The sequence below is a fragment of the Hippoglossus hippoglossus genome, chromosome 4, assembly GCF_009819705.1.
Source record: "Hippoglossus hippoglossus isolate fHipHip1 chromosome 4, fHipHip1.pri, whole genome shotgun sequence".
Classification (NCBI taxonomy): domain Eukaryota; kingdom Metazoa; phylum Chordata; class Actinopteri; order Pleuronectiformes; family Pleuronectidae; genus Hippoglossus; species Hippoglossus hippoglossus.
Window position 1 is genome coordinate 11,147,160 of NC_047154.1, and position 27,942 is coordinate 11,175,101.

The 27,942-nt window shown below is 40.3% G+C and overlaps 2 protein-coding genes across 8 annotated transcripts; one reads left to right on the top strand and one right to left on the bottom strand.

Moving 5' to 3' along the window:
* Nucleotides 1–516: 516 nt before the first annotated feature.
* npl (N-acetylneuraminate pyruvate lyase (dihydrodipicolinate synthase)) lies at nt 517–11,645 on the bottom strand. Of its 4 annotated transcripts, XM_034582154.1 has the most exons (12): nt 11,419–11,543; nt 10,614–10,691; nt 7,098–7,171; nt 5,345–5,432; nt 5,168–5,225; nt 4,391–4,466; nt 2,633–2,725; nt 2,385–2,530; nt 2,028–2,074; nt 1,845–1,929; nt 1,705–1,744; nt 517–1,603 (listed from the first exon to the last, which is right to left on the bottom strand). In XM_034582154.1, exons 2-12 carry the CDS (start codon nt 10,682–10,684, stop codon nt 1,458–1,460), a joined length of 924 nt encoding a protein of 307 aa, XP_034438045.1. In that variant the 5' UTR covers nt 10,685–10,691; nt 11,419–11,543; the 3' UTR covers nt 517–1,457. The 4 variants fall into 4 exon arrangements, with proteins under 4 accessions (XP_034438045.1, XP_034438044.1, XP_034438049.1 ...); XM_034582153.1 differs by lacking the exon at nt 10,614–10,691 and having other exon boundaries at nt 11,419–11,645; XM_034582158.1 differs by lacking the exon at nt 7,098–7,171 and having other exon boundaries at nt 11,419–11,478.
* A 2,294-nt stretch (nt 11,646–13,939) lies between these two features.
* On the top strand, nt 13,940–27,712 carry edem3 (ER degradation enhancer, mannosidase alpha-like 3). 4 transcript variants are annotated; one of them, XM_034582150.1, is made up of 21 exons: nt 14,242–15,542; nt 15,635–15,680; nt 16,168–16,268; nt 16,435–16,474; nt 16,742–16,854; nt 16,965–17,118; nt 17,723–17,857; nt 19,077–19,182; nt 19,447–19,544; nt 20,193–20,318; nt 20,407–20,490; nt 20,735–20,818; nt 21,093–21,217; nt 21,398–21,563; nt 21,662–21,807; nt 21,930–22,074; nt 22,779–22,970; nt 23,259–23,424; nt 24,416–24,601; nt 25,012–25,061; nt 26,497–27,712. In XM_034582150.1, the coding sequence occupies exons 1-21, from the start codon at nt 15,454–15,456 to the stop codon at nt 26,833–26,835; spliced, it is 2,691 nt and encodes an 896-aa protein (XP_034438041.1). In that variant the 5' UTR covers nt 14,242–15,453; the 3' UTR covers nt 26,836–27,712. The 4 variants fall into 4 exon arrangements, with proteins under 4 accessions (XP_034438042.1, XP_034438041.1, XP_034438040.1 ...); XM_034582149.1 differs by having other exon boundaries at nt 25,012–25,059; nt 26,477–27,712; XM_034582151.1 differs by lacking the exon at nt 25,012–25,061 and having other exon boundaries at nt 13,940–15,542; nt 26,477–27,709.
* The last annotated feature ends 230 nt before the right edge of the window (nt 27,713–27,942 follow it).

Consider the following 27,942-nt stretch of genomic DNA (forward strand, 5'->3'; position numbering starts at 1 on the left):
CAAACCCTGACCCCTAACCCATTAAATCCTAACCTGACTTTAACATAAATCTATACTTAACCTAGCCTAAACCAAACCTTACCCTAAACCTATCTTTAACCTAATTCTTACCTTAACCTCTCCTAACCTTGACCCCTAACTCCCTACCCTAACCCCCTCAACTATTCAATCATAACCTAATCGTGTCCTAAACCTAATTTAAACCTATCCTTAACCTAATCATATCCCTTAAATTAAACCTAAACTTAACTTAAACCTAACCATAATCTTATCTTTCATACATGTGTTCACCTTCAAATTTAATGATTTACGTCAGACTTACTTTTAGTCCACATAAGGAAGACTAGTACCCACAATGTGACACGGTAAACAGATTTAGGTCCCAACAACATGAGTAATACTTGGACCACACACAGACGCACAAGCCACATGTACTAACCTGCATGTTTGAGCAGGTCTCAGACATTCCTTGGCCTTGTGATATTATCATTCAAGAATGAGTCATGACTCAGTGTGTACAAACAAACAGATCAGTGTATTTAACAGTTGCTCATTTGTGATGATTTCTCATAATACAAAGCAAAGCATCTACATGGAACACATTTCCCTTTAGAGAGTATACATTTAATAACAAACAAACAAGGGCTGAATCTCATTTATCAGCATTTGACGCTCCTTTGTAACTACTTATATTTATTTAGTCTCTGTTTGGAGTGTCAGACAGTTAATATATGAAACCAGGTTTATTGTGTATAAATGCTCCTTCTGTCTCCCTCAGCCTCCCCCTGATGAGGTCAACTCACGTTCGGGGGTTCCCATAACTGGGATTTTCAAGGCAAAAAAAAGTTTTCAACAAAAGGCTGCTTTGTGTGCTTAAATTCCCAAAATGAGATTCAGCGATATAGCACAGTACTGGAAAATAATACTGGTAATTTGTGACAGTCCTGGGTTCCATAAATTTCCCCAGGTAATGGAAGTTAGTTTTACTTCAAACCATGATCAATGATAAATGCTGTAATTACAGTACTTGTTAATCGAGAAGAAGTTTCCCAATCAAAAGAAAAATTACTCTTGAAAAAGGTATTGTCAACAGAGAATGCCCATAAAATAGTATAGGAGAAATAGGAGAATATTCAAAGAAGGACAAAAGTCCCATGAATGTTTTTTTATCGCAGCAGTAAAGTGTATATTATATATATATAAGTTTCAGGACCTTTAGAAGCTGTTAATTGTTGTATAATTCATAGATAATTTTGGATTGATTACAAATATACCCAACCCTGAATTGTTTTTTATTCTCACTGTGCTCCTAGAATTATTTGCATAGCACCACTTAAGTACAGCATTTAGCTGATGTAACGGAAAGGTTTGTAGCAAAGTGTGAACGTCTAATTCAGAGTTTCAGCTTTTGGACAGACGGTGAGGTGACAGCGGGATTTACAGGGTCAATCAACAAATCAGTATTTAGGGAAAAGACTGTGATATTTCTGCACAATGGACAGGGCTAGGCTAGGAAGACAAGGCATCACGGGGATTCGAGGAGGCCCCAGACACAGGCCTGACACCTCGATCATCAGCTGCTTGTTCACTCCCAGGTCGAAACCTGTCAATCACAATGAAGCAGCTTCAGTATACGTCCAAGAGCATTTGTGCAGTGTTATACTAAGTAACAAAAACATCATGATACACACAACCATCACTCACCAAGTTTCTTGGCATAACTGAGAAGCTCTTGCATCTTGAACTGTTCATGGAAAGGAAACAAAGATGTCAGACATCAACAAAGTCAATGTAAAAAATGTCAAATGAGAGGTTGTGACCAGCGACAGGGTGATGGATGGTACCTGTATTGTTCTTGCTTGGACAAGGTCGCCTTTCTCAAATGCTGCCATGAGCTCATTGACATGGCATCCCATGTAGTTATACGTGCTGTGGACAGAGATATTAATAAGAAGTTATATGTAAACAACTGGCACAGAGCGTGAAAGGATACAAAGCGTTGTGCAAATACCAGATCACAAACTGACCTGCCAACAGCTCCGTGTGCTCCCATAGCCAGGGCTGCAAGCAGTTGCTGTGGAATAATTAGATATAAATTATTTTATTTGGCTCTTGGTTAGAGTCAGTACAACATAGTTTTAGGGCCATATTAAAAGAATTGGAGATTTTGAGAATAAAGAGGTAATTGAATTAGAAAAAAGTCATAATAGGTATTATAACTCCTATAGAATTTCACGTAGCCAAAAATTATGACTTAATTCTTGAAAAATGCCAACTTTGTTCTCAAAATCTCCGTTTTTTCTTTTTCATTTAAGTGGCCCTAATACTCTGTCGTGGCGTCATAAAACTTCATTATAAACGAATTCAGCACAAAGCAGACTGACCTCGTCCACACCGTAGAGGCATGACCAGTGGGGCTGACTGTAGCTGACACACTGGCCAAAGTCCATCAGGTCACTGCCAGAGAACTTGACTCCACTGAAGGAGGGAATGAGTTCCTCGATACCTTCCAACACATCCCTCCCCAGCACTGAAACAAACAGACCATGTCCCAGTCAGTGAGGAGGCCGTCGGTCAAAACCTTTCACAAGCTTTTCACCAGAAAGCAAAATGAGTCATCAGTAGCACTGACCATCAACACCGGTGACAGATGGAATATGATAGTAATAGACAGGCATGGTTGGAGCAACTGAAGAGACTTCATGGAGAAACGTCCTCAGTACATCTGGAGCAAGGTGAGAAGGAACAAATACATCATAAAAAGCATTAAAAGTCAAAATGTTGTAAGTGCTTCCTGCAAAGGCATTTTAACAGTTAAAAAAGAGACCATCTTTCTGTAATAGGATTGAGGCGACTCTATAGCATCAAACTGAACTTTGTCGACTGTAAGAATTGGAGATGAAAATGTGTTTGTTACAAGTTGAGTTTAGATCTATAAGATTCTGTAAAGAAGTCTGGTCAGGTATTTCATTTTAGAGAGAAACAAACATCCACCGTCTCAGAGAATATTAAAGGGGTTTAAGTCAATGGTGTGTGTTCATTTAATGTTACTACAAAATAGGATCATATTAGGTCTGCACCCGTTTTCTCTAATTACCTCAGCCTAGGAGGTTATATCTCCATCCCTGTTTGTTGGTTTGTTTGTCAGCAGGTTTTGACATTTTCACAGATTTACCACGTTGATGGAAAAAAAGATCAGGCATATCGACAGGACTGATATCTGCTTGGTGCAGCTTAATAGAATTCTAGTTTAACCCTGAGGATATTCTCTGTTGTGTGTAAATTACTTTTAATATATTCTGCATGTGAATTTGCTTCTGTAGCAAGTTTTGCATTGATATATTCACCACAGGCCCTTAGTGTACATGCACAGATGACAGGTTGATCTCTGTTCATGATATTGTTTATCCGAGGGAAGAATAACTGAAGGTTTACTGTTAATAATCTCGTCACTATCACACTTACTGACCAAAATGTTGTTTTAGTGTTTATTTTATTGTTGTTTATTGTTAATTATAATGTACACTGCAGCTTCTCAATTCATTTCAGGGTTCAGGACTTCTATCAGCAGAAGGTCCTCAGAAGAGCCCGGAACACCATCAGAGATCCCACACACCCCCAGCCCCTCTTCACACTCCTTCCATCTGGCAGACGGTATAGGAGTGTGAAATGCAGGACCTCAAGGCTCAAGGAAAGTTTCTACCCCCAGGCCATAAGACTGACTAACATCTCCAAGCCACTGCCCCTGCCACCCTCCACACATAACCAACAAGGACTTAATGCAACTTTCTGCACATTGAACATTATGCACCTTGTTGTCTTTTTGGTATTCGTACAGGAGAAAATATATATCAAAAGATCAAAAGTACACAGGGCTGTGCTTTTGTGTGTGTGCGGGTTGGGCAAATGCGTCATACTGGACAAGTACCAGCAGGGGAGTGGCAGTCTTACTGAACAAACACCTCCACATCTACCAACTCTTAGAATAGAATGACACAAGGGACTTGACATTACTGACATCTGCTAAACCCAACAATGAATGATTACACATTGAATTCACACACACGAGGTATAATCCAGAAATGATTATTTCTTCATATCACACAGTATTGTCTCAAACTGTGTCATGAACTATAGGAAGCATCAAAATATCGTACTTTAATATTAGTCAAACAACACCATGCCCAATATAAAATGCTGTGGTAGATTTATTCAGCTAAAGAAAAAAAAAAACGATGGTCATGAAAAAAAGTGCAGTGGAGGTTTCTTGGATTATACAGTGCTGTCGTGTGAATACAATAAGTAAATGGTGGGACACGTTTGCAACACATTTGTGTATATGACCTTTCAGCCTAAATCATGAACATTTTCCTGTTTTCCCACAACGTACCTGCAGTTCTGGGTTTGAAGAAAGAGGGGGAAATGATTGCTATCCCATCAGCCCTGATCTGTGCAGCGTGACGAGTCTGGAGATGAACAAGAAGTGGAAGAGACATGAAATTTCCTCCATGGCATATACAATACCAACATTAGCCTTCTAGCACCTCTTAGGTTCATTGACCAACACATTATTTCTTGTTTGTTAAATCTAAAAGAATTTGGGATTCAAATCATACCATTTTACATTAGCTAGGCAAAAGCCAATGAAGAGGCAGAGTAATTTGTATACCAACAGAATAAAAGACCACAGAGCAACAAGATGTATTTATGGTTTATTCATAGGGTTCACATCTGACATGCTGTCTCTTTAATATTCTATCACTCTAGGTGTTTTTTTTATACATGTATACACTTGGACATGCTTTTATAACTAACTTACATTAAATGTGATGAAAACTAAATATCAACAAAACTTTTTTTTATTTGTTGATTTTTGTTTAACTGCAGTGCATCTACTTATTGAAACACAAAAAACTGTGTTTCAGAGCGGAGGATTATTCTTTAATCCTGGTTAAGGTAAAGCTATAAACTTGAAAACTAGCCTCATTTGGAGCGATACATTTCATTGTTAATAATAGACCTATATAATTACGCTCTATGAAACAGAAGTTCTTAGAAATAAGTCTGATTTACTATAATAAGCCTGGTTTATACCTAGTGATCTTGATTTATGAAGAACACATTATTTTTAGTCATGTGTCATTTTGATGTCTACATTACAACTCACCAGTTCTTGGGAATCTTTCAGACTCATGCAGCCAACATGCACAATCACCTGATCTATTCTGTGGAGACATGCGAGCACATGTACGAAAAAGGAATTTCACAATCAGCTTTACTTGGCCCTGCATTATTTTGCAGATATGGACAAATGTCCTGATGAAGAGGCCGTGTGATGACTTACTTGCCCTTGGCTTTTAGACACCACTCTTCAGCCAGGATCTTCCTCTCTGCAACACTGAGAGACATGCTCTCTCCGGTGGTGCCATTGACTGTAAACAAGCAAAGTCTTGTCTTATTTACTCATAGAAGTTTCAACATCACAAAAGCATAAAGTAAACTTTCTTTAAGGAAAAATAAAAGAAGACAAAAATCTGACCTGAATCTGCCTCTAATGAATCAGCACTCACAAAATAAAATTCTAGATTAAAGTAATACATAATCAATAAGAACAAGAGAGATAAAGCAAAGCAAAATACATGCATGTGCATGTTGTATATAGAAATAAGATGATAACCTAACCTACATATCCAAGCTTAGCCTACCTGGTCCCACCAGACCTTCAGGGAAGGAAAAGGTTTGGCCAAAATGGATGAAACCACCAGGCCTGAGTGTGCAATATTTACCAGGACAAAACAATTTCAAGTGGAATGAGCAGTGATGCAGACAATGACAGTGAGATTAGAAAGAACATATAAGACATGATGAGGGACAGAGAGAAACACAATCATCCTCTGCTGGTCACAAAGACAGGTCTTACAGGAAGGAATACGTGTTAGTACGAGGAGACAACTGGTCATAGAGTTTGAGCAGGGTGTGAAATTAACATTGGAACAGATTGATTACAAACAGACCTCGAGACAAAACAATATAATCCTGTTTGGCAAGAAAGGTCAGATAAAGCTGTGTTAGCGGAGGAGCAACACGCTACTATGAACAAAGGTGAGGTCAACATATCATAACAATGTTTTTTTATATATATATAATTTAATGAAAGTAAAAAATTATACGGACTGCAGCAATATTTTCTAATAACAGCTAAACTGAGTTTGGTATATTAACTAGTTAAATGTGAAGGTACCCTGTGCATTTTTTTGACCACTGGTGGCCCTATAGAGCTGCATTTGTTGATGTGGTGCCTGGTTGAATTTCTTTGGTAAAGCACACAACGTACTGCCACACAACACTGGCAATCAACAAGGAGTCACACAACTACCCATGATGTCTGTCAGATTTATCAGCTAATAATTTAATAATTACTGGTTTTGGCTTGAAAGTAAAATTTTAACTATTGCTGCTTTTAGATTTTAAAGAGATATTAAACCAAATATCTTTGGGTTTTGGACCCTTGGTCGGAGAAAACACGATATCTAATTAAGTAACTTTGGACCCTGGGGTAATATTGTAAAACTTTCAATTGAGATTCACTTATTCACCATTAACTAGTTGCTTACTATCATGCGTATAACAACAACATAATTATTCACTATCAATGAGCAGTAATTATTAGGTTAAAGTAAGCCTTTGTATAATGCAAAACATCAGACAAGCTGTGCTGCAGAATCATGTTTGTATCTCTTTCCTCCTCGAAAGGAAATGTGAATTAAATTTATTTATTTTTCAGAAAATGACTTCACAGGTACATTTATTACTATAGATTTTTTAAATAATTGCTGGTACAGTACGTGGAATCCAAAAGTACCAAAGTAACTAACTGACCAAGGTTTGGTATTTCCAACCTAAACTGACTATCCAACACTGCCTGTCACTAAATTTGTTCTTCTCTACCTAAAAATACAGGTTAATATGGTCGAAAGAGGGACAACACATGAACTATGTCTACAAACCAACAAGGCAAAACATGCGATATGAGGGATTCAGGTGGGAACACAGACAATGACAAGTATAAAAAAAAAAGAATCCACATGTAAACTTACCAAACAAGTTTTTTACACCTTGCTTCTCTTTCAAGTAGTCAATATAAGGTCCAATCTCTGATAGGTTGACTTCACTGTTTTGGGAAAATGTAAAAAATATAGGCCCACACATTTGGCAAAAAGAATACCAAACATGCTATAGTGCTCCAGATCTACACTGTAACAAATTGCTGTAGTTTCTACAGTAACATTTTACAGTAACTTCTTGTTCTGTCGTTGTACAATTTTTCCACAATAACACATTGTAAAATTACAGTTGTATTCTGACTGTAGATGGTGCATGTTACAGTTAAATACTGTTGATATCGATTGCGTTGCACGAGGCGGTTTGAAAGGGGACCTTGACATGAGAGCATGGGAGCAGAGGAGCAACAGCCGTGTCCAGCCACTACATAATAACTAAGTTGAATGTAAATTGCCTACAAAATTAATATGGGCTTCAACTTTGTTGGGATGTCATTGTAATAACATTGTTGAGATCTTAATTAAACCAATGCTATTGTTTTCAGTTACTAAAGTGACAACTTACTAAAGTGAATGACTTAAAGTGAATCAATGACATTTGAAATTGAAAAGCTAGTATGCAACCCTGCCAGGATGCTTTTTTATTTGAGGAGCAGTTAAGCTCAGTAACATCGCGCTAAAACTAGCATGCTAACGCTAGCGCGCTAAAACTAGCATGCTAACGCTAGCGCGCTAGCTGGGTGAAATGGGATTGGGCCTAAATTGAACAGTCAGTGACTGCAATTTTCCATTATTGTAGCTAAGTCGTGTTTTGAACATAGGGACATTTGGCATTCATCTTGTCTACTTTATGGTGGGGAGGCAGTTGGTTGTGGAACTTGCTGATTTGTAGTCCAGGGCTCAAACTACATGTGTGTTAAGCAAGAAGATCTCCTTGATTATTGTCCATTAATGGTGTACAAGCTGAATGGCACATCAGTGATTATATTTCACCACTCCCTCCCAGATATATACTGACATGTCAGTACTGGGGGAGGACATCAGACAAGCTGTGTTGGTGGTATTACCCAGCCTAACAGAGGGCAAACTACAGTCCCAAGCATCGGAGTGGAATCCAGATCTGACCTGCAGTTCATCAAAGAGGAGGATCTCCCTGCCAACATCACACCTATCCAGTGTCGGAGGCTTCTCAATGCTTGGCAAACCGAAGGTATGTCTTAGATTAATGTTTATAAAGCACTTAAAACAGAAAAGCTCATTTCATAAAATTAAAAGCTGTATATTGTGATCCACTATGCATGTTAATATGCATGTTAATTTGCTAATTTATGTAGGCTAATGAATGCACAACAAATTATTTTACTGAAGGTTTTGGTTTTCATTTTTTGTATTAGGGATGACCTGCGGTTTTTCCCACCGATCACTGATCATCTGTGAGCCAAGTCGGCTGATTTGCAATACCGTTTTTTTGTTTTGTTCTAGCAGGTATAACTTTTGCAAGCAGATGTAAGTTTGAAATTATTATACATTGAAGCTTTTGAAAATTATATTGGTATGATCTTGTTACCCTCAACAGTTAAGCTATTTTTTTTAATGTATTTTTTCTTGTAGGTGTTAGCAACAGCAGCTGACGTCTAGTAATTCAGTGATAGGAATAGTTGATTTTTTGTCTTAAGGGTTAGGCTTACCAACCAGCACTGACGTCGTTGCATGGACATAACCCTGGGCATAGAGTCCTTCAATTGAAGATCTCATGACTAGCCCAACAACAGTGGCAGCAAACTGGGACAACTACCAAACAACATTTTAAACCACAACAAACATGCCAAAAATATGTTTAGTAATCCACAACAGAATATATATTAACTGAATATTTAATGATTTTTCCTACCCATTTTATGGTGCCCTCAGACCACTCCTTACTTTGGAACAATTTTGTTTGTTACTGAATGGCAGTATTACTACACACTGGAGCCACAAAAGGCTCCAGTGTGTATCCAGGCTGTGTTTCACAAACAAAATAGTTCCAATACAATGAGTGGTATAGGAGCACCGTGAAGCAGCAAAATACGCTAAATATAGTTCTGTTGTGAATACTAAAAATGTTACTTCGGTATGTTTTGCGATGCGATTGTTGTCCTTGCAAGCTGGTCAGGAAATCTCAAACCAGAGGACCTGCTGCCTGAGGTTATGTTGATGCAACTATATCACTGCTGGTCAGCTCATGCAATCTTGTGAAGTTTTGCTTTTCATATTAAATGGGCAAGTGATTATCTTGTCTTGAACAACCTGATGGATTCGGCTCCCTCTTTTAAGAGGAGCTGCCGGCGCAGTTTTTTCATGAAGTTTCTTTTCGTGTGATTTTGTGATTTCAGATGTTTCGTTGGAATCAATCCAACCAAAGGCACCAAGACGGCAAAGCTGGTCAGCCAAAGAAGTGGGAAGGTGCGTGAAAACAAGAACAACTCTGTCAGTCCTCGTGTCTCTTCTCTCCTCAAGAGATTAATGGACTTTGAATGGCTTTGAGTGTAAGTCAAACATAAAGAATGAGGACTGTTCTCCTCCTCACTATGTGACTGGACATTGTTCTTCTCTTAACATTTTATTAGTATTTACATCTTTGGCTGATATATTAAGATTTCCAAACACACTGAATAAAGGTCATCTTTTTTAGCTAGTTAGCTAAAAGTTAAATTATACCAAAAATTTATACATTTCTACCTCAGGTCCTGGTTTCAGATTGGGCCTTTAAGCCGAGTATGTTCTCTGGTCAATGTGAATTCCACTGGGTGGCCAGTGTCCAAAGATATATAATTTACGTTTAAGAGCTTTTCTGAAAAAAAGAACACCATGTACTTAAAACGTTGTTAAACTGTATTGAGTATCAATAAAAGTTTTATTTTGTTGCAGCTCTGGCTCCGTTTTTATTTAACAGGTGAAGAGACTTTAGTGCAATGTAGATGAATTTTGGATAAACAGTATGCATGGTCTCATTCAAAATACCTCACAATATGCATAATTTGCAAAACTGCTAATGTAAAAATAAATAAAAATAAACTAAAAGAATTGTACAACATCATATTGTATTTTGAAGTATTAACAGCTATTTATTGGCAACTTTAGTTGCCAGGTGACTTCTGTAATTTGAATAGAATACAAGGTAATGTTGTAAACTAGATTACAAATAATTGCGGTTTTCTGTAAAAACAAACAAACAAGAAACTGTTGTAATTTATATACAACAAAAAACTGTAAAAGGTATCCTGTTATATACTGTAATTCTTTTTACAGTAATTAACAGTAATTTTACAGTACTTTATTGGCAACTTTTTTGCCAGGTATTTACTGTTAATTCTACAGTCAATTCTTTACAGTGTACTGGAATGTATTGCGGCTACAGTTTTCAAATGTCTTCACACTCACTCCTCACTTAGAATTTGTTTTTACAGGGGAACTGACTCAGAGAACACTTTCACACTAAATACATCAGTCAAAGCTGGATTTCTGGAAAAACAGCAGACAAAGGGGAAGTGGTGTTTAACGGCTGCTTACCCTTGAGCGGTGAATGGAGTGAATGTAGCTGCAACAAGTCCTGTCAGCTTTTTGTCCGCGACTGGAGCCATGACTCACCTAACAACACGAACATTAAATGTTATACACCAGTAAACAAAACATCTGGATGAAACTTGCAGAGGAGGATTTCATCGGCAGCACATGTACAGACAGTGTTGCAGACCCCTGTTTAGACCCCTGCTGTTTGAAGGATGAATATTGAGTTCTGTGGACAATCAGCCACAGACAGCACACTTCCCTTATAACCGGACACATCTGTGGCGCTAGACAATAAGTGGTCATCTGTGCAATTATCAGCATCTGGACATGTCCCATATTTTGATGTGGGTGGATGATCTCAACAAAGCAGAATATTTGAAACACACTTAAGAATAACATTTGTAAGAAATAAGACTTGGGAAAAGTCTGAAGTGACTAGAAGTGCTACTTGAGAAACAAAGACAGGAAGAAAGACAGGGAGAGGAAAGTCAGAAAGAAAGTCAGGTAGAAAGAAGGACAGACAGACACATAGATAGATAGATAACAGACAGACACATAGATAGATAGATAGAAAGAGAGACAGATAGACAGAGATATATTTCTCAGTCCTGTGTGAACATTTAAAGTCGGACTAACCTGACAGTAAAAGACAAACTTGCAGCACTGTTGCACCATGTACCTACAGGCTACACGGTCAGTTAACACGAACAGACGTGTGGAGTTACATCGACCGACCAATAAAGCGGAAATTTAAATAAACCGTCGACAACGATTAAACAAATGTACAATGTGAGCGACATCTTACCTGAGAGACGACTTTTCCTTCCGTGGGCTCAGGACATCAATGTTTTTACTTTGGGGGAAGTTGCATGTTACTGGTTTTAACTGGAGACAAGGATTTGTTGATGTCCTCGTCATGTGAAAACATCTGAAGAGTCAAGTGATGCCGCAATGCTTCATGGGAAATGTAGTCAATTGTTTAAAAAAGCACGAAAATGAGCCGATATAAAAATGCAATTCCTCTAGTTAAGAATAAGGAAGTAACCAACTCACTTCTGAACACATAGACTGTGTTTCCTATGGATTTGCAGCATGTTTGGAGGTTTAAATGAGTTTATCTGACAATGTGCTGACCAAACAACAACATGGAGGTTATGCTTGTAACCATTGTTCCCTGAGGGAGGGAATCGAGTTACAGTACTTCAGTGATTCTCAAACTGTGAGGCGCGCCCCACCTGTGGGGCGCGGAGGCATAACAGGTGGGGCTCGCGACCGGGTGGGGGGGAATGTGAGGCGGAACTAATGTTCTGACGTTCGCATCTCTGAGGTGGAACAGTAAAACAAATCGTTCTTTGGCCGTAGCCAGGGGTCGGCAGCCCGCGGCTCTGCAGCCACCTCTGCAGTGGCTCCCTGTACAGTGGTGTGCATGTTGTTAAGACTCAAATCTATGTTTTTCTTTGTGTGTGTGTCTGTGAAGATGGCAATGAAACTGAACTCTAAACAAATGCAGTATGTTAGACAGGGGTGGGGGCAGTTTGGGCTGAATATGTGGAGAATGTGTGGCCTTCACATAGTGACTTTTAGTAGCCGTTGCTGGCTGGTTTTAATCTTGAAGTTGGTTAGTGTGTGTGCATATTTTTCGCGAACGGGGAACTTTACGAATCAGTTTTCATATGTTGAACGTGAACGTGAGGGAACGTCACGTTAATTTGTTAAATCATCATCGTATCAGGCCAGCATGAAAAAGCGGGCGAATGTGTTTATGTGTGTGTGTGTGTGTGTGTGTGTGTGTGTGTGTGCGCTCCCAGACCGCCCCCACTCACACACTTTATTTTTTCTCTATTTTTTGAAAAAGCGACAAATGTCACAAAAAGTTGTTTGAAAAAGTTTTTTTATTTGCACATCAGAAATTCCTGAAAGTAATGTGAATTTAATGTTCATGTGTATGTTATGTAAATACACATGTTAAACTTGGCCCATTTTGTCATCATTTTGTTGGGGCAGGGGAGCGGGTGGGGCATGAAAAATATTCTAGCTCCAAAGTGGGGCATGACAGAAAAAGTTTGAGAACCACTGCAGTACTTCCATAGATAGTATAAAAAGATGGACGACATCTCTCCACTTCCTACCACTATCAAGAAATGAAGCCAAAATACGAGGGGTGCCATCTTGCTCTTTTGGAGTCTGCAAAGTAGCGATTGGAGGTGGGCTGGGGGTGCCACAGTAACATCCCCACCAAAGCAGACACTCGACCGATCGTGAGTTAGTCTCAGCTGTCAATCATGACATTTCCCTTGTTTTTATAGCATCAAAGATACACAATGGAGAGTAGTTAAACAGGTAGACAGTCTGGTACATCTGCGCCAGAGCGGACACCAACAAAAAAGATATCTAGTGTGTTTTGAAAACAGTAATTAACATTGAGCTGCCACCACAGGAGAATCTTTACACATCACTGAATGTGAGAGGACGGTTAAATAACATCATATAACACACCACACAACCTGATAACCTCTTTAAACTCCTCCCATCAGAGAAGTGCTGATTCATTCACACACGTATACACACACACGCGCGCACACACACGCACACACACACACACACACATACACACACACACACACACACACACACACACACACACACACACAGTTAACTTGACTGCCATCATGGGCAGGTATAAATATGAATTTAATACTGTCAATTTATGAACCGATCTGTCACTTTAATCCGCAGGTTGTGTGCAATATTTTTGCTCCTTTAACAAATATTTTGCTGCTGAATAGTTTGTTACTTTGTTAGTTTTTGTTGAATCAAACTTTTATCTTTACTGTCAAATGTACTTTACACTAATTACACAAAGAGTTTGTACTTTTATTATACTATCCAATAATGTATGCCTTATCCTTTAATTCTAATATTTAATACTTTACGCCCTATCAATTTCTTTGTAAATGTTTTTAGTGAGTCTAAAACACTTATGCACCACTGGAAATTACGCAATTGCAATAACGTTTGGTAAAAAAAGTTATTTCATCTTGAATTGTATTATTTACAAATGACTAAAGCTGCCATCATTGTTGTCAGTAACTTAAAAAGAAAATTGACGGAAAGCAGAACTTTTATTTTAAATGATATGTAACTCTGCATATTAATTACATCATTGACTTTGATGGCTGAAATAATAAACATAGGATTTGTTAATGTTGTATCACTTGAAAACAAATATAGTCTCAAAGTTGTTTTTCATAATAGATTTAATTTTGTTATTCACTACAAATGCAATGGCTTGGCTTCGCTAAAGACGCTGAATGGTATTTTTCCGAGCTTTCAGAGCCACCATGAAAGGCAACACTGGGGAGAATGCGCGGGACTGTTGTGTGCAGGGATTTTGTTTCTCCACGTGTATTCCTTCAGGCAACTCTTCCGCCTGGTTGTGTCTACACTTCTAAAGCCATAAAACAACAGTTTATTCTTAGAATTATATTAAATGTGCCTAATAAACAGCTTTCACTGCGGTTTGAGTTAAATCTGCGCATCTCAACGAAGCACAGGTTGTTTGATTATCAGCCTGCTAAGAAAATGATGCCTGACAAGCAAAACCTAGGGCGTCTTTGCTCCTCCAAACAGGAAGCGGATGTTGTGGACGTTTTCATCGGGACATCCGGAGTATCGCACTTGCTAGCTCGGCTAAACTACAGTTTACGGTTAAAATATTCTCTCCACACCCAAAGGACAGCGGAGACCGACCGAACAGGCCCGCGGCTCCACGATGGACGTAGTTTTTGTTGATTTGTGTTGTGTTGTCGGTCTGTCCGCGGAAGCCAGCTCGGCTAGTTAGCACAGCTAGCTAACTGGCTGATTACAAGTGCGGCTCTTGGCTGATTATGTGACGGAAGAAAACAATTCAAAGGAGGAAATCTTGAACTTTATTTCTAAAAGACAAAGGGGATACAACAGGAGCTGGAATGACCCGGAGGCTATAAGAGCTGTTAGCTGGACTTTTGGGTTTAATCTGCTGTAGACTGTAGATGAAGTAAACGACCCGAGGACCGGGCTCGTAAACAAATAAGACAAGGGAAGATAACACGGCGCTGCTCGCTTTGTTGGTTTGAACAACTAGTCTTAAAAGATGACGCTGTGTCTTGAATGCTGCTACGTTTTAATTTCCCCGATGACTGTCTAACAATCGCTGACAATACGGTCACTGTCATTTTCATACTCCGATCGCTGGATTCATGTTCACTAAACGGGTTTGCTCAGTGACGTGATGTTTGTGATGTTGGTCTTTGGCATGTCAACGTGTCACACAACGTGTCCCGTGTCGGCATAGGTCCGGGTTAGAGCGTGGCAAAGTAAACAGGTGTGACCGAGCAACCTGCTGGGAGTAGGACTGGGAACAACCTTGCACTTCGAGATAAGGTCAACATCAGTGACACTGTATTTTCTGGTCACTTTAAATAACATTCCTGCAAAGTTATTTCATAGCAATTGCGTGTGTAAGTGCACAGATTGTGCCACGGAGCTCCACTGATGTATACAAACACTCATCGGTCACAGTCCTGTTGCAGGTGACTGCAGAGAGAGAGAGACACAGATGGAGAGTAAGTGGCGAGGTTTCTACTTGAGTAAAAAACTAGGATTTATTTCAGATGCTGTATATTACTACTGAAGATGATGTATAACTCAAATGGGAGGCAGTAGGTTTACGTTTCTTCGTTGTCTTCGTTATTTGGTGCTGTTTGGTTAGGGCCGTGGTAATGACTAGATATTTGCTCAGTGACTGACTAACTGAGAGCCAAGCTGTTGTTGAGTGCTGTGGTCTTTCCCATCCACCACGATGGCGCCTGTACTGTTCCTCCTGATGCTGAGTGGAGCGTTGTGCAGCCTCGGACAGGCCATGTCCCGAGAGGAGAAGCTCAGGCTGAGGTGAGCTCAGAAAAACTTACAGCACTTTTGGAAATTAATTTGAGGAAAAACAATATGCTGACTGGTGTGTGTCTTCTGTCTCTTCACTAAAGGAACCAAGTGGTTGAGATGTTTGACCATGCATATCAGAATTACATGGTAAGTTCTTCAAAGAAAGAAAGAATTCCATACTTTGGTATTTGTTCTGCTGCCTAACCTAATTCAGGACAAATCTTGGACTGATTTATCTGTTGGTCGATATGAGCCTTTCACAGACATATCACTATCAGCGTGTGTTTGCCGATAATAAACAATACAGAGCAGATTTGCATTTATGTTTACATTTTACATAGAAATGGGTATATTACTTAAATTTAAGTACCATATACTTGATTATATTTGTGTTTTCTTTGTATTTATATCATGTTATATCTGGTAAAAGAGTAACTGTGGTGCAATGAAGAAAAATTGCTGATGTTTTAATGACACTCAATAAGTATTAAATGCGGCTTCGAAACTCCTTTCATGTCTCATATCGTGTGTATTTTAAGATGAATGAGGACTAATCAGACTGAGCTGAACACCTAGAGAAAAGAACTGAAGGTCCGATCAAGGCATTAAAAGCATGTTTGTTTGTGTTTGCCAGGACCACGCCTACCCAGCGGATGAGCTGATGCCTCTGACGTGTAGAGGAAGAGTACGAGGGCTTGAGCCCAGTCGAGGTGACGTAGACGACGCTCTGGGAAAGTGAGTACCGTACTGCACCAGCTCTATGTTTTTTCTTACTCCCAATAGTCGGGGAAGGTGGAGGCAGATTGCACTAATACATGCTGAATAACATTCATTCAGTTACAAATGTTTTAAGCATTTTCTTAAGCACCTTTGGTTAATAATTATTTTCTGTATATTTTAGGTTCTCTCTGACCCTCATAGATACTCTGGATACTCTGGTGGTGAGTATATAGTTTATTTGATTCTATATACAGTGAAGTAATGACGTACATTATATGGAAGAAAATCTTTAAATTTTTAATGATAGTGATATTATGTCTGCGAGAAATATAAATGTCACTGGTTAAAAATTAACAAGTTCCTTGGTTAAACATTTGATCATAAATTATTCTGAACATAATCCATTGTACTTTCTTCCACTTTTAGACTGTGAATAGGTTTATAATTCAGCCTAATTTTTATAATCATGTACTGTTTGTCATTGCCAGCTTCTAAATAAGACGACCGAGTTCGAGGTTGCAGTGAGGAGAGTCTTAAAAGATGTGAGGCTGGATAACGACATTGTGGTGTCGGTTTTTGAAACCAACATTCGAGTCCTCGGGTGAGATTGAAGTGAACTATCAACACATAATGACTGTTAGGAAATACACCACATAATTTACAGCAAAACGGAAGACAGAAGACATCAGTGGATTGTGTTATTGTGTCCAGTGGTCTATTAGGAGGACACTCCATGGCTGTGATGCTGAAGGAGGGAGGTCAGCACATGCAGTGGTACCAGGATGAGCTCTTATATATGGCCAAAGACATTGGTCTCCGACTGCTGCCGGCGTTCAACACCAGCAGTGGCCTGCCTTACCCCCGGGTGAGTCAGACCCACACACTAAATACACAGACTGATTCAGCTTGTTAAGGCCAGAAACAAATGCAAACATACTGCAAACCTTATAAAATGGGTTGTTTTATCAAGAATTTTATACATACAGGGCTTGTGTGTTATTTAGGTTCATGTTTTAAAATATGTAATGGATATGAATATAGTTTATTTTATAGGGTATTATTTCATGACAATGATTGTTCTGCTTGGAAGTGAAAACATTGACATTTGTGGTATTGACTTAGTAAGAAGATTCAATTTATCATGGATCCATTTCTGGACTCGGTCAAAGTCTGTATGTTGAAAAAAGTAGAAACAATATTTGGTTTAATTAAAGTAAATTTATATAATATCTATATATTTATAATTTATAAAATTTGAGTCAATACTCGCTCTCTGAGGGTGGTAATGTGACTAGTGGACATTTACAAACGCCGCCGGCATTTTTTCAGATCATTGCTACAAATTTACAATCTCTGCTCCACTGCTCTGCACGCAGATGGCTGATCAGTTTTCACACAGAATCCTTGTCAAAACAAATGTGTCTCCTAAAATAGGATATTTTTTAAATGTTTTTTTTCCCGCTCGACAGGTAAACTTGAGATATGGTGTCAGTGGTCCTGCGTCGAGAACGGGCACAGAAACGGACACTTGCACCGCGTGTGCAGGAACCATCATCCTGGAGTTTGCTGCCTTAAGTCGCTTCACTGGGGATCCTGTGTTTGAGGTATTACAGTTTCATCAGATAATGATCAAGCCCTCTCATACCCACATTAATATGTTGTAATTTATGTATTTCACTTATTACTTACTTATTTTAAATCTCTTTATATCGACTTGAATGGTGCACTGATATGAGTAACACAATGGAAATATCAACAATCACAATGTTGGTTTACCTCATTAAACTTCAATGGAAACAGATCTTTGCTGATGTTCAAATAAGTGTATATATTTATATACATGCATATATTATAATCTCTTGGCACCGCTGTCAAAGAGCTATTAGCTGTTTTAATTATTAGAATGCTTTAGAGAGACCCGTATCAGCTCTGACCTGCCACACCTCACAAATGGCTCATCTTTCTTTATGTGTCATCCAGGTTACACTTTGGGATTTTATTGTTTCTCCATGCTGACGACAGCCGTGGCAGTAGGCTTTGTGATTTCAGGTTATCCATCTTTCCATCTCATTCTCGTGAACATGATATCTCACGAATGCCTGGGGGGGTGGGGGGGATTTCTTCATTATTTGCACAAACACTCACTTGGACTCAGGGATGAAAACCGTACTCATGTACAGTACTCAGCGTAACACACTAGTGAAAACATCACAGGGATTATTATATATTAAATTTCTGCCAATAGATCACTTTCACCTAAATCTTACACACTGGACCTTTTTAAGCACAGATTTGAAATTGCTGCTCGTCACAGTTTCTTATTCTCTTCATATTTGTTTTCATTTCTCTTGTCCTTTATCATCCCTTTACTCTTGGGATCTTCAGGAATCGCTGAAAAATAAATGTTCCCTTGCTTTTCATGCATTTCTTATACGCTAGAGTTAGTAGTTACTCGAACAGACAAATTCAATTCAACCACCAATAATCATATTCACATCATGGTTTTCCTATGAGACTTGTCAAAATGCCTTCTGAAATAAAGGCCTCTTAATTTAAATCTCCTGAGGTGGAATAGAATAAACTATTTTTGGCTGTTTAAAAAAGTTAGAGCTTTGTTTTATCCTTGTGAATTTGATTCAAGCCAATATAATGAAAACTTGATCTATTAGTGAAAAAGTTCATTCTTTTTCCCAGCGTTACCATATTAGAGCCTGGGATTGCTGAGCAAGCACATAGTCAATCACTGTAATCACTACAACAGTGGACATTTACTGCAGAAAGACTTTTACTTTTAATCAATAGTGCACTTTCCCTCTCACACAGACCCATGCCAGGAGAGCTATGGACTTTCTGTGGGAGAAGAGACAGAGGAACAGCAATCTGGTGGGAACCACCATCAACATCCATTCTGGAGAGTGGGTCCGAAGAGGTGAGAGAAGAGAAGGAGTTGGAAGAGAGAGGAAGAATGACATGAGTGATTGACAGTTTGGAGGAGGGTGTGAATAAAGAACAGGGTTAAAGAAACAAGAGATAAGCCCCGATGAGGGGAAAGTGAAAATTAAGAACACAGCTATGAGTCTTTGGGTCTCAAGAGACGATTTGACTACAAGGAGTGGGATAATGAAAACCGAACATTAGTTTGTCATGTGATTTCTCTCGTCTTATGAGGTAAAGTATGATTGTGTGTCTCCAGACAGTGGAGTCGGAGCAGGAATTGACTCATACTATGAATACCTACTAAAGGCCTACATCCTCCTGGGAGATGACATGTTTCTGGAGCGGTTCAATATCGTAAGGACACACAAACACACACACACACACACACACACAGTTGAAAGAGTTATTTGATACCTCTCTGTGCATAATAGCATTTTGTCACAGGGGCATTTTCCATTTGTGCATTTCAGGGTTCTGTGTAGTTCCACACCTCACACATTTGAACATAAGCATTTACAGGGTCATCATTTTTTGGGGTCTAAATAAAATAGGCTTACATTCCGTTGTAATGTGATTGGTCAACCACTTAAAGTGTGTTGGAAATGCCATGCCCCTTAACTAGAGGCCTCCTGATCAAGTGTAAACAATGGCTACGGTAACAAAGGTGTTGTCTCGTCGAGCCAAACAAGCAGCTGGGTGATCATGTTGCATTTTACTTGGTGAGGTTGATGCTTCACCAAAACTGGCCATGAATGCAAACCGGTCGATTAACAGTGTTCAGGAGACATTTTTATTTGTGTAAAAGAAGGACTCCCTTTGTTGCAGACTTCAGCCTTTGTAACCTTTACATTAACAAACAGCAACATGACACTAAATGAAAGGGAAAAACCTGAAAAACATAGTATAGGCACTTGAAGATATTGCCTTTTCAAAACCTTACTCAGGTGACATTTTCTCAGCCTGTTTTAAAACCTCATCAATCTTTTTATTTCTCTTATTCAGCACTATGCATCTATAATGAAGTACATCAGCCAGCCTCCTCTGCTGCTGGACGTCCATATTCACAAACCTCTGCTTCCCGCTCGCACCTGGATGGACTCTCTGCTCGCCTTCTTCCCTGGACTGCAGGTTAAGACTGGATCCTGTGAAGTGATGATTGTACTGTACCCTTTGAGTTCTGTGTCTATTTCACATCACATAACTGTGTGTGTCCCAGGTGTTGAAAGGAGACATCCGTCCTGCTATCGAGACCCACGAGATGTTGTACCAAGTCACCAAGAAGCACAACTTCCTCCCAGAGGTAATCTGTCTCTCTGTATAGCTAACTACAAACAAAACACCTACATATCATGTTCTACCCGCTCGACAATAAACAACCTGGTGTCATTGAAGTAGAGTCAAATGACGAATTGGCTTAAACTGGTTCATAGGAAACCAACCTCCATTTTACATGACACTGCTGCATTTCCCGTTGCTCTGTCTGTTCTAGTTACAACGTTTGGGTTGGTGTCCTGACCCCTTCGTCCTTCTCCGTTTGTCCCCAGGCCTTCACAACTGATTTCAGGGTACACTGGGCCCAACATCCCCTGAGGCCGGAGTTTGCAGAGAGCACCTATTTTCTTTACAAGGTAATTTATCAAGGAAGCTCGACGTACTGCAGGCGTGCTCTTTTCATTGCCACAGTCCAGAGGTAAAGGTCTTTCATGCACCAGTTTATGTTAAATGTTCTCAACTTAATGATTGACCTTGAGTTTCTTTGCCTACACTCTCAAGGGGCATCAGGACTGTAAATACATCTTGTTTTAGGAATGAAAAGTCTTGCACCTGAAAAGATTTTACTCCTTTTATAGTTGTTGTACTATCCTCTGTAATGACCACATTACCGTCTCCTCGTTCTCCAAGGCCACAGGCGACCCCTACTACCTGGAGGCAGGTCGCACCATCCTGGACAACCTCAATCGCTTCGCCCGTGTTCCCTGCGGCTTCGCTGCCATGAAGGACGTGCGCACTGGAAGCCACGAGGACCGGTGAGAATATAAACACTCTATACCATAATTTACATACCATGAGATTATAGTATGTGAAGCATTGAACTGATAACAACTATTACTGAATTTCTTAGGCTAATATTGATATTTAAGAGTATAAAATCTGTTTCCTATTATGGCATTTAAAGATGTACGTCATACAGAACCTCTTTTTCTCAGAATGGACTCGTTCTTCCTCGCTGAGATGTTCAAATACCTGTTCCTCCTGTTTGCTGAAGTGGAGGACATACCCTTTGACGTGGAGGACTACATCTTTACAACCGAGGCCCACCTGCTTCCTCTGTCTCTCTCTGCAGCCCCTCACTCTTCCTCCTCAAACAGAACGGTAATCGACTCTATCCAGTTATAATTTCAAAGGAATAAAGATCTGAAAGTAATAATACAATTCGCTTTAACAATATCTTTCATATGCTCATACTTCAGTCACAGGAGGAGCTGGATGATTCTAACTTTGATTGGACCTGCCCGAACACCCGCCTCTTGTTTCCTGACCCCGCCTACCCTCGTAACCTGAGAGAACCAATCCGTACTGCTGTGGACAAGAGCTGCCCCCGTCCTGCTCCTTACCGGTAAGTGCATAAATACAAGTTAAACCAGGACATGTATTTGCACTTATTATATAACTATTTATTATATAACTTGTCCAACTTTTATAACTTCCTTGTCCATTTCCTCCTCACCCTCCTTTCAGGGAGCCCGGTATGGGCCGTCCTCCCCTGAGGGCTCAGGACTTCATGGCAAACAACCCTGAACACTTGGAGTTGCTGAGGCGCATGGGCGTCAGTCTCATCCACCTGAAAGATGGCAGGGTTCAACTGGTCCAACACGCTACACAGGTACAACAATGTAGCACCAAGGACAAACATGTGTAATAACATGTAATTACAGTATCATTAGTTTAAAGCCAGCCAATCCTTAAATATGTAAAATATTGCGAAACACTCATCTCTTAAAATGTATTATATCTGTGGAGCTTAAGTAGAAAAAAACTACCTTTTAAAATGTGAAGATAGTTATTTTCAAAAAGTGGGACACATTTTGAAAAACACATTTCCCAAGATATATCTGCAAATAGGCTAGAGAGATGATCTAAAGCTTATATTGATCAGAAAATGATTTCCCATCACTTGATAACCATATGATATAATTTTATAAATGATGCCCTGATGTCACAGTGAAGTCAGAAAATATTGTCATGCATAGTTCAAAAATTAATATGCATATGCATGTAGGGCTATAGACACAATCATACAAGAAATTCATGATCATATGGTTAGAATGCACTGTTGCAATCAGTAAGATAAGAGACCAATCATTCATTATCATATGGTATATACAACGTCATGGTGATGTTATTATAAAATACATCATTACAATACTTTTAAATTACTTATTACTGCTGCTTTTCATTTAGATGTGTCTATAGCCCTATAGGTACTGTGGCAGACGTATTCCAGTGTACCTCCCAACCTTTAAAACCATGGTATTCCTTCTGTCCTGAATTTAAAGTGATCTCTCTCTTTGTCTTGCCCACTCCTAGGCAGTGAGCGCAGTAGCGGCAGAGGACGGCGTGCGCTTCATGCAGGAAATGATGGAGCTGTCCAGCCAGCAGCAGAAAGAGCAGCTGCCTCCCAGAGCCATTCAGATCGTCTCACATCCGTTCTCTGGCAGGGTCGTGCTGACCGCCGGCCCAGCGCAGTTTGGCACAGACCTGTCCAAAAGTTCCACAGGGGTGAGTGGGATTTGTAGCTCCACTAAGCTGCCAGGTTTCAAATGGGCACTTGACTTGTCCTCCAGTTGGCTTTTCCTAAGAGCGCCACTTAGTTATCTTGTGTTTTGAATAGGGAACTTCCTCTTGCAGAATATATTCCTAATTCCAACAGAAGAAACGTTGACTTCTCTGTTTCAGCACCAGAAGAGATCATGTAGTATCTGACTGCAGGAGTGCACACAGCATAATTACGTACTGTTTGTTCCTTCACTCTGAACAATAATTCTGCCTCTTTGCTCCTGTGTGCAGGTGCGAGGCTTTGTGATTGTGGCTGAACCCTACAGCGGCTGCACTGAGATCACAAACGCTGAGTACGTCCAGGGCCACATCGCTATTCTCCAGAGGGGTCAGTGCATGTTTGCAGAGAAGGCCCGACACATCCAGAAGGCCGGCGCCATCGGAGGCATCGTCGTCGGTGAGTGCAAGCAGCTAACGACACAAGATGGAAGATGACTACTCAGTGACTAGATTAGCGCTCAATAATTGGATTATCTTGAAGACAGACTGTCGAAGGGTTCTGCACATTGCATGATGACATAATAATAATAATAAGGCAGAGCTTCTTTCGCATTAAAGTAACAGATTAACTAACAAAAGATAAAATAACAGATACCATATTTTCAATGAATCTTTTATTCTGAATAGTGAATAATGACCAACTTGGATATGTCTTCAAATTCTCTGTTTTGTCTAAAAAACAATCCCAAACCTGTACATCCATCCACTCATTGTCTTCCGTGTATCTCCGGAAAAAGTAAGACATTCCATAGCAACGCTTTTCAGCTCTTCCTTATCCCAAGGCGTTCCCAGGCCAGATGGGATATGTAATCTCTGTAGCGAGTTCTATATTTACCCAGGGGCGCCCAGTAGGCAGCCTAACTAGATGCCCGAACCATCTCAACTGTCCCCTTTCAACATGAAGGAGCAGTGGTTCAACTCGGAGTTTCCTCCGGTCGTCTCAACTCCTCGCCCTATCCCTAAGGCTGAGCCCAGCCCCAAACAGAGAAAATGAATTTCGGCCACTTGTATTTGTGATCTTGTTCTCTCAGCGAGGTTACCCAATTTCATTGTCGCCGTTTCATCAGGGTGTTCTGAAACGTTTTATTTCTGGCCCCTCCCTGGGACGACTTTGCCTTGGGAGGCTCTACCAGGGGCGAATGGCCCAAACAACACAGCTCCCAGGCTCACCGGGACAAACAAACAAACCCCTCCAAAAAAACTAAACAAGAAATTCTTTCAGCAGAGAAGCTGGGAACAGTAAAAGTACCACATCTATCATTGTTAATGGAGTGAATTATTGAATTGTTGATCTATATCATTGTCAGTTAATTGTCTGTCTGTCGATTAAGTGACTAATTATATCTCTCTTTCCCATCGTTTGCTCCCTTTCTCTTCTCTTCTCCCAGATGACAACGAGGGCAGCAGCAGTGACACGGCTCCCCTCTTTCAGATGGCCGGGGACGGCCGCAACACAGATGACGTCACGATGCCTCTCCTCTTCCTCTTCCACAAGGAGGGCAACATCCTGTTGGAGGCGCTGAAGGAGTACAGGGAGGTGGAAGTGCTGATGAGCGACAAAGCCAGAGACCGAGGTGTGACATCACTCCCTCATATGCCTTCCTAATGGCTTGAGCTCTTTCTATTTCTATTCTTCTTATCTCTCTAGTTAAGATTGATCACATCGGTGTAGTAATAGCTCCTCACTGACTGCGCCCCATTATGTGGTCGGCTTTATAAAATAAAGATGAGCTGTAGGGATTCAGGCATTATTTGAAGTCTCTGAAATCGTGACTCATTTCAGAGCCGTCCACCAGCTGTGGGTCTAATTGTGCATGGTGGAGATTTACACCCTTATCAATATCACATCGCCGTTCTTTTCTTTCGTTTCCCCATTTTGCCAAATCCCCCTGTACCCTGTGGTGAAGTGTAACAGTGCCTTTCCTCTCCTCTCTTTCTTGGTGTCTCCTCTGTTTACTTAACCCTCACCCATTCGGAAAAGCAGCAGCCATATTTAAAGGTAAACCTGGTCCTGGCAGTGTTGTTGAGGGCAGTAAGTATTCTCTTCTTTTCCTTCTTTCTTTGTCTGTTACCCACATTCTGCACGTTTTACTCTCCCTTGAGTTAATCTCAATTTTCCCTATTATATTTAAATGCTTTAATTTCCCCACCTCTCTTCTCCTCACTATGTTCTCAATCCACAGGGCTCTGTTTGTGTAAGATGGGGAAGTTTAGTGCAGTCATACAGTATTTGTTAATTTCCCCGTCAGAGTTTAGGACATGACAGGTCTCTTACTTATATACTCATACTTATCTTTGCTCTACGTTTACTTTAAAAAAATATTCATCTGTATTTGATGTCAGAAATGGCAAACTTTTAGAACTAATGGTAATAAGCATATAGAGATGATTGCTGTGAGAGGTTAATGCCCTATCTCACCATGTCAAAGCACTGATAACCATTAATAATCTCATCTGTAACGGCCCACCAAATTCTAAATTGTCCTGTCACAATTTCATAATGAACCAAAAAACATTTTACACTTCTCATAATAAAATAAGAGATCTCTAACATGGGGTTTTACTCCATTGCTGCATTGTATTACTGTGTACAGCACTAGTTGCAGCACTATTTGCCGCGTGCGCGCTCTTGCCATCACTCTCGTGCTATCGTCCATGAAGTTGTAACCAACCATGCAGACAGTCAGACCTTATAGTTTTAGCTGCAGTAGTGTGCGCACCCGCAAGTGGAATGTATGGCATTTCTCTATTTCACAAAAGAACTTGTCTTTCACTTTCAAGTCTGTGAACCAGTTACTCAGAATTTGTTTTGGCTGAGAGTGACGTTCGTCGGCATGCATGTGCGTCAAATGAATTGTTTGGGAAAACGCTGCAGAGAAGTGAAACGAAATGTGGCTTCATGCAACCTAACTTAACCAGACAAATAAAAGGAAGTCAAAGACGGCTGTAGCTGCATTAAGGATTAGTTTTCTTACTTACTTTTACAAACCATAACAGATTGACAAGTTGTCTTTTTTTTAACCAGATCCCTGCAAATTCATAGAACAGATTTTTGTTCAGACTCCTTTTCTGTGTTGACTCTGTTTGGTTGTGCAGCTGTGTGAGAGAGGCTCAGTCCTGTGGGAAACATGACTCACCATCAGCATCATGCTGTTATGGTTGACAACCTCTTGATGAAAACCGTTCTATTTTGGACTCAGAATGACTACAGGAGGCATGTTGTATAGATTACAGACTGAACAGGAGGGAAAGAGGTGTGTGTGTGTGTGTGTGTGTGTGTGTGTGTGTGTGTGTGTGTGTGTGTGTGTGTGTGTGTGTGTGTGTGTGTGTGTGTGTGTGTGTGTGTGTGTGTGTGTGTGTGTGTGTGTGTGTGTGTGTGTGTGTGTGTCCTGGCACATCTTCTTGTATAGAGCTCAGAGTTCAGTAACTCGCCCCTGCTTCCTTTTCAGGTGTGGATGTGCAAGAAGCAGAGGAGGACTGTCTTACTGAGGCAACAACGCCCACCTCATTCGAATCCACCACTCAAACACAAACGAGCACGGTGGAGCTGGACGAATCTGTTTCACAGGAGGAGGTTCCTCCATCACAAGAAACAAGTCAAGCAGAGGAAGTTATTCCAACGGAAGCGGAAGTTAGTCCCACCGAGGTGGCGGCTGATTCGGCTCAGCCCAAAGAGGAGAGAGACTCTGACAAGAGAGACGAGGCTGAAGGCCACACAGACTCGAGCAGCCAGTCGGTGGACGAACTGCTGGCTGATTGGCGGGAAGACTTGGAGGCTTTCCAGCAGATGGAGAAGGATGAGCTCTGACAGTCGTCGGGCTGCCGTACCCTGTGACTGAAGGACCTCCTGAAGGGAGTGCATCGTCACCCCAGCCTCAGTCTGATGAACTCTAAATAACTGTGTCTTCTCTTGCCCTCTGTGGACGGTACCTCGTGCCAAGGCAGCGCACACTCTGTAATTCTGGACCATAACAAAGTTCTTTTTAGCCTGGTAGATGATGGATGAGAGGCCAGGGTTCTTACCTCACATTCTCATGCAGTTCCTGTTCAACCTGTCATAACAAAACCTAGCGAATGACATGGATCAGACTGTGTCCAAATTACTTCTCACATTGATGGCCTCTATGCATTTCTGACTCCTTTTGCTCAAATGAATGCTGGTCCAACAACTGTGCTCTTGACTAATTAGTCCATCGACCAATTCTATTTTAACGTGATGATTAATTGTGATGATGCATTAACTGTTCTCATGGTCTTGGGCCTAATCATTTGTATTAATGTGAGTTGATTCATGTGGGAATCTGTGACATCAAATCAGCTGCAGGATGGTTTTTTTCATGGCTTTATGGTAGACAAACTCAACACCAAATCTCTCTCACTGGAGCAACATAAAGTCATCTGTCGGTGTAAATATGTATTTGTCAAGATGTGTCGATTGAAACGATGTAGTGCTGTTCGCTCAGGTTCTGGTTCTTCTCAACCAACAAACTCTGGACCACATGCGGTGTAGCAGACACACCCTCAGCAGCACGGTGGGATGGATTACACACCCACGGGCCGCCACAGGGGGTCGCTATGTGATCTGTCTGTCATGCTGTTCCTGCTGGCTGACTGGAAGGAGCAGGAATAAGACAATATATGAACATGGTGAAATTCAATAAAAATCAAGAGTGTGAAATGAGGAAGACAGTGGATTTTTTTTTCCTGGAAGACCCTTTTCCGATATTGAAAGTAAAAAAGATGAAAGTTTAATCAAAATTCTGAGATTATGAAATCGAAATTATGAGACAGTAAATCGAAATTACGGGATACTAAGTCATTCAAGTCGAGTTAGAAAGTCATTATTTTTAGATACTAAGTCATTATTTTAAATTGGTACGTAATTTTAATTATGTGAGTCATTTTTATTTACCAG

Excerpts from the sequence above, each read along its gene's own strand:
- npl (XM_034582153.1), bottom strand. The coding sequence starts at position 11,531 with ATGACGAGGACATCAACAAATCCTTGTCTCCAGTTAAAACCAGTAACA. Across the intron at positions 5,433-7,097 it reads AGGTGTAAAAAACTTGTTTG|TCAATGGCACCACCGGAGAG; the intron begins GTAAGTTTACAT and ends GCTTGTTTACAG. Across the intron at positions 2,531-2,632 it reads ATCTGTCACCGGTGTTGATG|TGCTGGGGAGGGATGTGTTG; the intron begins GTCAGTGCTACT and ends TGTTTGTTTCAG.
- edem3 (XM_034582149.1), top strand. The coding sequence starts at position 15,454 with ATGGCGCCTGTACTGTTCCTCCTGATGCTGAGTGGAGCGTTGTGCAGC. Across the intron at positions 16,269-16,434 it reads GTAGACGACGCTCTGGGAAA|GTTCTCTCTGACCCTCATAG; the intron begins GTGAGTACCGTA and ends TGTATATTTTAG. Across the intron at positions 23,425-24,415 it reads CATCGGAGGCATCGTCGTCG|ATGACAACGAGGGCAGCAGC; the intron begins GTGAGTGCAAGC and ends CTCTTCTCCCAG.